General features: G+C 43.7%; 6 protein-coding genes across 6 annotated transcripts in view; 1 reads left to right on the forward strand and 5 right to left on the reverse strand.

Moving 5' to 3' along the window:
- GAT1 (Gat1p) overlaps positions 1–1,438 on the reverse strand; it is a 3,109-nt gene extending 1,671 nt beyond the window's left edge. The window contains exon 1 of the mRNA XM_018856345.1: positions 403–1,438. Coding sequence (XP_018709502.1) covers positions 403–1,023 — 621 coding nt within the window. The 5' untranslated portion in view covers positions 1,024–1,438. The remainder of the gene's footprint in view (positions 1–402) is intronic.
- A 2,554-nt stretch (positions 1,439–3,992) lies between these two features.
- On the forward strand, positions 3,993–4,592 carry METBIDRAFT_47497 (uncharacterized protein; the record flags this gene model as incomplete). Its single annotated transcript, XM_018858176.1, has 1 exon — positions 3,993–4,592. One exon carries the CDS (start codon positions 3,993–3,995, stop codon positions 4,590–4,592), a length of 600 nt encoding a protein of 199 aa, XP_018709503.1.
- A 157-nt stretch (positions 4,593–4,749) lies between these two features.
- CUE5 (ubiquitin-binding protein) lies at positions 4,750–5,706 on the reverse strand (the record flags this gene model as incomplete). Its single annotated transcript, XM_018854646.1, has 1 exon — positions 4,750–5,706. A coding segment is annotated over one exon (957 nt), but the record flags the coding sequence as incomplete, so codon positions are not given.
- A 1,047-nt stretch (positions 5,707–6,753) lies between these two features.
- On the reverse strand, positions 6,754–7,177 carry METBIDRAFT_47242 (uncharacterized protein; the record flags this gene model as incomplete). Its single annotated transcript, XM_018858138.1, has 2 exons — positions 6,754–6,980; positions 7,150–7,177. 2 exons carry the CDS (start codon positions 7,175–7,177, stop codon positions 6,754–6,756), a joined length of 255 nt encoding a protein of 84 aa, XP_018709505.1.
- Positions 7,178–7,860: 683 nt separating this feature from the next.
- METBIDRAFT_47330 (uncharacterized protein) lies at positions 7,861–8,034 on the reverse strand (the record flags this gene model as incomplete). Its single annotated transcript, XM_018858152.1, has 1 exon — positions 7,861–8,034. A coding segment is annotated over one exon (174 nt), but the record flags the coding sequence as incomplete, so codon positions are not given.
- Positions 8,035–9,840: 1,806 nt separating this feature from the next.
- SAM2 (methionine adenosyltransferase) lies at positions 9,841–11,229 on the reverse strand. Its single transcript, XM_018856346.1, has one exon. The coding sequence runs from the start codon at positions 11,205–11,207 to the stop codon at positions 10,059–10,061; it is 1,149 nt and encodes a 382-aa protein (XP_018709507.1). The 5' UTR covers positions 11,208–11,229; the 3' UTR covers positions 9,841–10,058.
- Positions 11,230–11,468: the final 239 nt, after the last annotated feature.

An 11,468-nucleotide genomic window follows, 5' to 3' on the forward strand; every position in this document is an offset into this window, starting at 1 on the left:
ATCAGGAATTGAGCCAATTTCATCATCGTATGGCGTAAAAGGCCTCAGAGGAGCTACAAAATGATCCGCAACACTTACCAATGAGTTATCTTGTCTTTTCATAGGTGCCAGGAAAGAGTTCGACCCTCCGTGGTACATGAAAGTCGAAGGTTCATACAGCAGCAGAGGCGTTTGTCTCTTCGACGGAGGGAATCGAGATTGCGTCAGCGGAAAGCTTATAGCCTGTGGGGCCGATGACATTATTCCCAGTGTGCTTGAAGATCTGTTAAAGAGATTAGGATCCACATTGGATAGTTCAGGCTCAGGTGTTTGTTGAAAGGGCAGCGAAGCCTGGATATCAGGCATGTGAAAACCGTTTGTTAGAAAATCGGCAGGTCTGGCAGACAATGAGTGAGGAAATGCTGGTCTGTTTGCGTGGGACGATGCTGGCTCATGAGTTGATTCTATATCAAACGTTTTTGGAGGTCCGGAAAATTGGAACAGTTTGCTTATATCCTCTATGTTCTCCTGGTTCGTGGCTTCTTCGAATACAGAAGGGTCCAGAAGGAAGGCGAAGCTATTGTTGGTCTCACCTAAAGCTGTGGGTTGAACTGCAGTACTTTTTAAAGCAGCAGAGAGATTGGAATGTAGCTGGTTGTGTGTTGCTTCTGGTAAACCTGAGCCTTGCAGAGCAGATAAAAATGGCAGCATGGGAGCTGGGCGCTTTCGAGACTGTTGAGTGTTACTCATGCGGCGGATATGTGCAACATAATCGAAATCATCCTTTCGAGCATCCTGGGAAGAAGGTGCTTCTTCATAGCCAATATGTCCTAGTAACGTGTTGGAGGAAAATGAGTCGAGGTCATGGCTCGTGCGAATGTTGATTTTCTCTTGCTGAAGTCTTTTGTTTTTGACATACATCATTCTCCACACAAGATTCTCCATTCGAGACTTGTACGGAATAAGATTTTTGGCGTTCTTATACATGTGCCAGAGCTGCACCGACAGCTCTATCAGGTCTAGGTCCAAGTCAATGGGATCCATGAAAGTACTTATGGCAGAGGCTCGATGCAAGGAATATGATATTGGCAGGTCTTCTCTAATGGTGCTGTCTTCGATCTTGACCTTGGTGAACTGGTAAGACCAGATGGTTGAGTTATGTCAGAAATCGCGTTATCAAAGAGAGATGATGAGAAATGTTTTTCTTTTCTGAGAAACTCGTGATTTTCGAGTCCTCTTGAAGTTTCGGAGTTGTTTGTCAAAAACTTCACAAGGTGGCGGGCTCGGATAATTTGTTCTGTGCGATGCAGAAAATGGTCGAAGAGATGTCAATACCCTAGGAGCCAAATGTGAGAAGTCCATCACGCAGATACACTTGCGTACGAGATTGGCACAAGAGCTGTGCGTCTCGCCTGGTGTGCAGTCTTATCTATAGTAGACCAGCCATATAATTGGTCAGATAGCACCACGCAGATCAACCTTGTGGAATATGATACAGGACGTTACTGAAGATTTGGCCGCTCATAAACGAACGCATGCGAAGCACGACCCGGAGTTAGCACCGTGCTTAAAGAGTCTCTCACAAAAGTTTTAAACTTTAGGTCATTTCCTCGTGTATTTTGATGGTTTTTTTCTTGTGCTTTACTTGTTTTGAGTAGTCTTTCGAATCAAAGCCCAAACCAACAAAAAATACCCTAAAGCTCCACTTAACCTATGAAATAGAATATATCCGTCAGAAGTAAACGAGTCTTGTCGTTAAAACCTAGCCCAGGAGTTGGCTTCTTCGGGAATTTAGACACGTCCCGAGATAACCCGGGTTACCCGCGGCTGAACTTTTTTATCCTGCACAATATTATCAAATGGGCTAGCGTGTTATTGGCCATACCTCAAGTTTTCCAGACATTTCATTTCTTTCACTCTGGTTTATACTCAGAAGGCGAAAATTGTGCATCTAAATGGTATTAATTCAATCCTGTTGTCTTGCAGCTGTTGTCAGTCTTCTATATTGAATAACACAGCAAGTACTGTTGTGCCATTGTTTGGATATGGAAATCAACTTCCATCAGAAGATTTGCTAATCATGAATTTGACAACTTCTTTCCAATGAAGCCATGACTATGGATGGTGAAATTAACATTTATTTGGACAACCGGACGGATTCGTGGTCCGTCCGTTCTATGAGTTGTTTGGTGTTTCTGCTGCCGCAGTTCATAATCCCTGCAATTTTCCAGGGTATTTTCCAAAACTCAGCAGGATGAATCTTTATCAGTTTTGATTTAGAAACCAAAGAGAACCAATTTTGTAAGGACCTTAAATATTGAGAGAAATTGCTTGTGAGACTGTCCGCGAGTAACTAATATTAACTCATATAACATGATACATTTACCCCAACTTAGAGAAGCCCATTGTGAACCACATTCAGAACCGAGATACTCACAAATTTGACAGTGTTAGAAATTCTCTGAGTTTCTTAGTATCTATAAGCTCTTTTTGGCGATCGTGGATTTGTTTTATAGACATCGAAAAACAATCAAGAATCCATTGACGCTTATCGTGAACTTTCCTGCACCCCTTATCTACGTTTTTCTTCGACATTATTAACACATTCTTTAAGCCAGAGACTGTAGCCTTTCGCTTGGAGTCCTTCCTCAGTTACTAAAGCTGCAAATGAAGCTTGATAAGAGTGAGATTGAACCGTTCAAACATACTTGATGTGGTGAAAGACTGTCGAAAACACAGACATATACCAATTTCTATTTTGGATCAATAAGTTTCGAGACACACAGAACTGTATGGGATTGATATTTGAAGTAAGACTACAAATAACTTTAGAAAAGCATGTCTGGTTCTTTGCATTTTGTCTAGTAGGTCTGTTGCGCTTTTGAGGTATGTACTTCCGATTTTAGGCTGTGGTGTGTAATAATGCCAAGACATGTCACTGGATGTTTCAACAATTCAAAACTTTGTTAGAATTTACAAATGATGACTGGGGGCGACATTTTGTTTTCTAAATTCATCTATTTTTTGTTTGTGCTGGTTGCTGGGCGACAAGTTGCAAAAGTACGACTGCACCAAAAGGAGCAAAACGCACTCAAAAGCCCTGCGTCTTCGTTGTGAGGACTTATCCGCTTTCGGCGCTGCAATTTTTCGCGCGATACACAACAACAAACCAATGCCGTACGGCTCAAGGGAGACGCACCAAAAGCTATAAAAACTTGATTCTACTAGCTGGCGGCTCAAAAGTTTGTGACACTGAACATTAGCGAAACATTACACAGAATATACTTAGTCTGATGAGTCTTAGACCGTGTTAGGAGGAAATAATATGATTGCTTGCGTCGTGCGATACCCATTTCCGCGCATTTGACCTCCTTCGCACTAAGTCGCACAATCGCCGCCCGTGTGTCCTCCACTGTTTGCCGTCACGGGTTTTTCCTCCGCCTTCCACCGTTATACCTATTTTTCTCCTTCCCCAGCTCACTTACGTCACGAACAAAAAAGATTAAATAGGAACACACGATTTTGCAAATAAGAGTGTTTATTTCAAGGCTTCGCCTCACTCAAACTTCGCATCAACTTCAAACCCCATTTCTTCTTGGTCGCCTCAATTTATTGTTCTATTTTCACGTGTCCATATCCTTCATCCCCGCGGCTGACGAACTTTCAGGGAGACCGAAATTTTCAGCGAATTATCCATTCTTTTTCCAGCGGTAAACAACCCGTTTTTTTTTTCGACGAGCCGTCTGTCTCCTACCCGGCTCAACGGTTGGCTCCTTTCAGCTTCAAAAGGAAATTAGTCAACACTCAGTGCAACAAGTCTTCCGGGAAGCACACCGAATCGTTGTTGTGCAGAAGAGGATCGATTTAAAGTCGAAGAAGATACCTGTGTGTTCTTTGATGCTAATTCTTGCCTGATTGTGCATAATCGTCAAATACCCTGATTCTCTGATCCTTATATCCTTTCCGAGTTGATCATGGCTGCAAGTCTCACGGAAATGTATCCCAAAAGAAAAATGGAAGACATCACCAACCGGCAGAAGAAAGCGAAGCTAGATTCCAAGCCGTTCTATCCTCCCACACAGGAGAGACTGCCCTCCCCATCATCGCCATCAACCTCTCTGTCTCCTCAAAGACCTCATCAGCGTCAGAAGTCTGTGCTGTTCGAACTCTCCCGCAACGAGCATTTTGAGTGTCCTCTTTTGACTCCAAGAGACGAGGACTATGACCTTGACTCAGACCATATCGAGGAAAAGTCCCAAGAAATCAGCTTGGGCGCCCTTGACTCTAATATTGATTACGTTGCCTTGGGTTCGACTGCTTCACTCTTAGACTTGACCAAAGAGCATATCGAGACAGAGATCACAGAGCTAGCCTCTCTAAGGACACAGGCTCAGAAGGCTTCCAAGCTGGACTTGGTGGACTTCTATATCCGGCTCATTTACGATAAGCAACCCTTGCCCGCACAGCATACGATTGTGAGGGCACCCACTATCGATTGGGCTAAGTATGAGGAGGGGCTTGCAAATGTCTCTCTTCATCATGACTGTACGAACGATGAAGAAAACCCTGTATTTCAGACAATGAACATGTTTGGTTCAGCGTCGAAAAATTAATTCCCACGAAACTTGTGTATACTATCATTTCAAGCTTGCTTCACTGGAGTCTAGCCTCATAAAACATAAAATAATAAAAAATTGAAAACTTCGAAAACGACCTGGCTGGATTGTACTTTGCTAATTATGCTTACCCGCCCACCTAATTCTATCTTCTGTCTTCCTCCTCCAGATCCGTCACCAAAAACGCGTCAGAGCTCACAGGCACATCTGAGTTTAAAGGTTGCCACCTGGTATCTTGGTCTTTCTTCTCGACGCGACGAGGCAATCTTGGTTGATCTTTATCGTCTAAGTCCACTTTTCTGCTGAAGTCCAGCGATAAAATCTCTGGATCTTCGTCAAATTTATGAGGGCTTTTTTTTGCGGAAGAATTGAACGAGGAGCCCCCTAAAGCACCAAAAAGCTTGGGATTCGAGTTCAGCCCAGCTGAAGAGGAGCTGCCGTCGCCATCCTGGGAAAACTTCTTGCTAAGTCCAGAGACCCAACTGTTGATGGTAGTTTTAGCCTCCTCAAAACCCTGTGAAAACTGTTCCTTCAACTGATCAATTTCGTCTGGCGACTCGTTTTCCTCTTCATGGTTCGCACCAGAATGCCTTGGACGAGACTTAGATGCTGCGTGTCTCCGTCTGCGTTCCTCTCTGTCGAACTCCTTCTGTAATTGACGCGCCAAAAGCTCGTCGTCCGTGTACTGCGGTTTTTCCTTGATAACAGGTTTTGCAGCAGTGACAACGGGTTCAGGTTCGAAGGAAGGATCCAGTAAGAAGAGCAATGCATTGAAAGCAGGGTCCATGCGTCCTTCAGAAGCAATCAAAAATGCATGGATGTATTTATCCTCGATCTGGGGGAATGCATCCTTCAAATCACGTTTCATCTGCGCCATGGGAGACTCAGGGCGCTTAGGACGGGGAGGAGCTTCTGTATCGTCGACAGGGGTCAGAGCTGAGGCGCTTGCGGGTTTGCCTTGCGCGTCTGCTTTTGAGGAATCTTGGGCTGAGTCAGTAGATGGGGATTTACCCGCCGAGGATGATTCGGTCTTCTCAGGGACTGTTTTACTAGAATCCCCCTTTTTCGAGGTTGTTTGTGGTTTGATCTCATCATCCACAGAGACTTCCTCAAGCTCATCTGAATTAGTTTCTCCTGTCGGATTGGTCAGTTCTTGGCCAGCCTTCAGGTCTGTAGCGATGTCAGCGGCATCCGCTTGATGGGAATTGATTTTTTGGGCGGCAGAGTTCGAAGTAGTGTTCTCAGGAGCGACGGGCTCAGATGAGGCAACAGAAAGAGTTTCTTTGGCCATGTTAAGACGTGAGGAGAGAAATGTATAATTGCCAGTTGAAACAGCAACGCACAGCCTTCACATTGTGTTAAAGCGCGGGGGCGGGGGTAGGCAATTTGTCGTGCGAGATCCACAAACGTGACTTGAGTCACATGATTCTACTCGCGGGTATATAGGCATCGTTTCGAGGAACCACTTGAAGAATTTTCTCTTCATTGATAGTAAATTTTTTTCTCCGAACATATGCTAGAGCTTTAAATCATTACACCATTGATTTCAGAGTGTGGACAGCGGAGGCAGAGTTAATTCCACTGATTTTGCGGCTCGCTGTGCTTGGCTCTTTGCAGTCCTGCGCCAGAGCCGTTGATTCAGATATCTCATTCCTTTTACCGTAGATATGCTGTAATAATAGAAAATCTTAGTAGGATACAGAAAAGCTTGATATCACAAATTTTGGCAGCTCGCAGGCTTCACAATTACCATGAGTTCAATTCTTTTTGAGCAAAAGTGTTCGAACATTCGATTCGGGTGGACATGGAACTGAAATTCAATCCTTCTCTGGATTCTGTTACCTGCAAAATGACATTCACTGGTCAGCGGGATTGAGGCCTTTCTTGATTCATTGACCTAGTCCGTTTCGGTCATTCTTTCTTAGAATCTTGTACGACAAGACCAAAAGTACTGGCCTGCTTTCATGAAGCAACAATCAGTGAAGCATTTCCGAGAACCTTTGTCTTTCGGAACCCTTAAAACTGAGAGAAGAGCCTCAAATGAGAGATGGTCACACTTACAAAGCGGTCACCAATAGACCTGGTTATTTCTGAAACTAAGGCTTTTATTCTAAGTATACAGCCTTACAAATGCAGTTTTGAGGCCCCGTGGGCCTGCTCAAGCGTCGTTAGATCTCAATTTTTCCTTAACCTCCTTTAATTCTTGCTTTCTTCTGCTCAAATCCAAGGCCTCACATTCTTCCCAAATGTGTTTGTCATGATGACAGTCTATAGATGAGTTTGCGCTTTGTCTAATAAGACATGTTTGGAAAAGGGCGAAGTACGCAGCGCATCTATCCCTCCATTTCAATGGAACCTTATATTTCTGGAAATCTTGTTCCGAAACTAATAGTTAGTCCTTGAAACTCTTGTGAATCTCGGCTTTTAAACCACAGAATGTACATCTTTTCTTGCGTCGGAGAATCCTGGCAAAGAATTATCGCAACCGGCAACACATGAATAATTTAGCGAGAGATGGTTTACTACGGGGTTTCAGAAACGTCATGATACATACGAAGCGGAGGAAACTCGGTCAAAGCCATTGTTTGGTTGATGAACTGATGTATGCTATTCACACCGAGATTTTCGAAAGTTGGCCAATGGGAGGTACTGCGTTTGCGAAGGCTTCTCATACAGGCTTCACCAACGGGCAACTTTCTACGGCAAAAGGATCGATGAAGAGTGACGACAACATTGGATTGTAGGTTTCCATGTGAAATCGAGTGTATTTTTCAAAGAAGCATGATTTTCTTAATATCTAAATTCCCTATCGATTCTGTTTGGCTCAAGAAAACCTTTGTACATGCCTTTTTGTCGAGCTCGCGAATCGGAGGTCTCATGACACGGACGCCCAAGATCTTTTCAAACTGGAATTAAGTAACCTTACACTGATGATATCATCTCAGTATTGTAGTTATCCCGAGTATTCACACAGCTGTTCAAAGCTGATTTCACATCGGAAGACACACCCAAAGGCTACAACAACAACTTACGGGTTCGACATGTATTCATAGGAGAGTATTATCAATAAGAAACACAGAACAGTTACTGGAAGCCTTCTGAATTCTCAAGTTCTGTAATGATCCTGATTTCCCGTGGAAACGACGTGGAGTATTTGAATTGTTGGAGCGAAACTGAACACCGGCTACTTTCTCATACACCAAAGAGATCCAATGAGGTTATTCTCTTGCCGTGAAAAGATTCATCAATCCTCAATGTAGAAGTATTAATGCTTTTCGAGTCTCTGTTTCAAGGCCACATACTGGCATTCATAGAATTGGTCCTTGGCAGCGTTGCAATACGAAGTACCCTTGTTAAGACATTCGTAGTAAGAAATGAAGTGAGCAGCACATTTATCTCTGTTCACGAATGGAACCTTGTTTGTTTCCAACTCTTCCTGAGAAGCTGTTTTGTTAGTATGAGTATCTTACTATGGTTTTGTCGGGCACAGCTGTGTCACATAAGAAATTCGTCCCAGCGAGAGATGGACAAGGAAGCTACATACGGAACGCTGGAAACTCGTACAGTTGAGCGCTTGCAGCCATATCTTCTGAGTTCTATTGGGAGGGTAATCGATGATGTCGAGCGTTTGAAGTCAATGCTATTGGATGAGGAATCAATGTCGCATTTTTTAAAACTAAATGTCGTAGGACTGCGACATTTGTGGTATTTTTGATGAATTCCGCACCAGGCGCCCAGATCGTCATGTCCGGCCTTGCTTGGGAATGAAATTGTCTGCATTGAGTGTAGTATTAACAAACAAAAAACAATCCATATCTTTGGCGACAATTACATCACTCCTGTGAGATCCCAGCCTGATTCTTTTGAAGAATATGTCTTCAAGAAAGTTCATAAACTTCGCGATCAAAAACTGCACGGTTGCAGGACAACACATTTAAATGAGAAGATAAGTCAGAACAGTACTTTGTCAAATAGCGGCCGAGGATTTTCTTTTGTGGGCCCAAGGCAAATCTTGAATATTTCATTGATTAGAAGACCATGTGTATTATTGATTTCGTGAATTGTATGAATGTCATCTACTTTCATTTGCTGTCCCAGCAGAGATCTTGTCTATCGCAAGTATTGGATTGGTGACTTCGTTGCACATCTTGTCATGATATAAAATTGTAAGCCCAATGAATATTTTTCAGAATAAATTACTTATCTTATATCTTCTGTTTCAAATGAGAATATCCTATGATAACCAGGTTTACAATGTAAGAGGCATAATTTATTATACTAAGTACCCGATCAAGCCAGTCTAGCACGCTTTCACTCTGGCTGTGAAGGGGACATCAATCATTACGATATATGGAGATGGCAATCGACAGTGCTCAAACTAACCGAATTCATATATATAATTTTACCAGGAGAAACAGAGAGGTCTGCTCAAATATAATTGATCATGGTTATATTTATGTAGAACATATACCAGTCATGAAATGATATCAGAGACTGTCTTACAAACAAAGCAATTTCGAGGCATCATTGACTTACGGGCTTGTTAAATAATCCATACTTGCAAAAACAAACCACATCAAAGACTCATGAAATATCATGTGAGTAAGATGTCGAGACAATTGTAGACGAATAAGATGTACGTGAGAGCACCGGTCGTTTATTCAGAGACAGCCAAAGACAATACTAGAAGAAAGATCGAAGACATTTGAAAGGCCTATTTTACACATGTAGCTGAAATGTATGCGAGGTTCAACTGTATGGCTTGAAAATACACATAAGTTTGCCATCTCAAAGTTCTAAAACATCCACGTCCCAAAACATTTCGCCACTATCGAAAGATGGTTACTCTGATTGACCTTAATTTGGACTTTTTTATAGTGTGCTGTTCGACCCTGTTCCACTGTCTGACTTAGTCTTTAAGAGGTCTTTTCAAAAAGAGGACAATCGTCTTCGAAATGGGGATTTGGTAGAGCGGGAAAAGACGAGAACGTGAGGTCCACTTCCCAACGAGTGACGTGTATAACGAAACCTGTATTTTGTCTAAAAATCTGTCAAAATCTTCAACTAGTGATTGAGCCACGCTAGCGATTTGTAGATCAGACATTCGATAAAATTAAAGCTCAGGTTTGTATGGTTAACGTGCTCAAGATAAAAGATTTTATAAATGCTCTTCCAAAATCTTCGCTATCTCCCCTTGCAGAAGTGCATTTAGTTTCCTACTATCTGAAGTAACTAAGTACTATTGATTCCTTCTATTAACTTAATTGTCCGTTGAGGACCCCAATTAATGCAAACTCTATCCCTTTTTTGAATAGCAAATGAAAAATATAAAAAATGAATGACATTGGAAAATGACATGAAAAGCAACGAAATAAACTTGGGTGTCGACGAGTTGAGCGTCGACATGGTCGTGAGTCATCACATTAATTTGTTAAGTATTCTGATGTTGGCACAGTGCAAAACCTAGAACTTCAACTCCTTTGGCTTTTCCCAAGAGTTCTCCTGGTTGGTGAAGTGGCCGTAGGAAGCAGTGTTGAAGTAAATTGGTCTGGCCAAGTTCAACTCCTTGACAATGACACCTGGTCTCAAGTCAAAGTTGTTTCTGATGATTTCCACCAATTGCTCGGAGGTGTACTTGGAGGTACCGTAGGTGTCGACGTGGATGGACAAAGGCTCGGCAACACCGATGGCGTAGGAGAATTGCACCAACGCTCTTCTGGCCAAGCCGGCGTTGACAAGAGACTTGGCAACCCATCTGGCGGCGTAGGCCGCAGATCTGTCGACCTTAGAGAAGTCCTTTCCAGAGAAAGCACCACCACCGTGGGCACCCCAACCACCGTAGGTGTCCACAATGATCTTTCTTCCGGTCAAACCAGCGTCACCCTGAGGACCACCGATGACGAATCTGCCGGATGGCTGGATGTGGTAGATGGTCTTGTCGTCCAACAAGTGGGCGGGGATGGTCTTCTTGATGATTTGCTCCAAGATCTTCTCTCTCAAGTCCTCGGTCGAGATGTCGTCGGCGTGCTGGGTGGAGATGACAACGGTGTCGACTCTCAAAGGCTTGACGGCACCGCCCTCCTTCTCGTACTCGACGGTGACCTGGGTCTTGGTGTCTGGTCTCAACCAGGCCAACTCGCCGGATCTTCTGGCGTCGGCCAAGGCCTTGTTCAACTTGTGCGACAACAAGATGGTCAAGGGCAACTTCTCCTCAGTCTCGTCGGTGGCGTAACCGAACATGATACCCTGGTCACCGGCACCCAACTCCTCCAAAGCCTTCTCGTAGTGCAAACCTTGGGCAATGTCTGGCGATTGCTGCTCAATGGCGACAAGCACGTTACAGGTCTTGTAGTCGAAACCCTTGTCGGAGTGGTCGTAGCCAATGTGCTTGATGGTGTCTCTAATGATTTTTTGGTAGTCCAAGTTGGCCTTGGTGGTGATCTCACCAAACACCATGATCAAACCGGTCTTGGCAGCGGTCTCACAGGCGACCTTAGACAAAGGGTCCTCGGCCAAACAGGCGTCCAAGATGGCGTCGGAGACCTGGTCACAGATCTTGTCTGGGTGGCCTTCGCCAACGGACTCGGAGGTGAAAAGAAATTTCTCGGGCATTATAGGGGTTAGTCGAAGGTGGTTCGAAAAAAGTGTGGCTCGCGACAAAAAGTTGGCCCGTGCTCAAACTTTATATAGATACACTCATGAAAAATTTTGTGCATCATCTTCACATGGGATAGACATTGTGCATGCCTGGATGCGTCAGAGCACGTGACCCACATGGTACCGGTGACATGGGGCCGGCCGCCGGGACGCTGTCAATCCGCATACGAGCGTATGTAAATATAATATATATATATATATATATATATATATATA

This window comes from Metschnikowia bicuspidata (genome assembly GCF_001664035.1).
Source record: "Metschnikowia bicuspidata var. bicuspidata NRRL YB-4993 chromosome Unknown METBIscaffold_8, whole genome shotgun sequence".
NCBI lineage: Eukaryota > Fungi > Ascomycota > Pichiomycetes > Serinales > Metschnikowiaceae > Metschnikowia > Metschnikowia bicuspidata.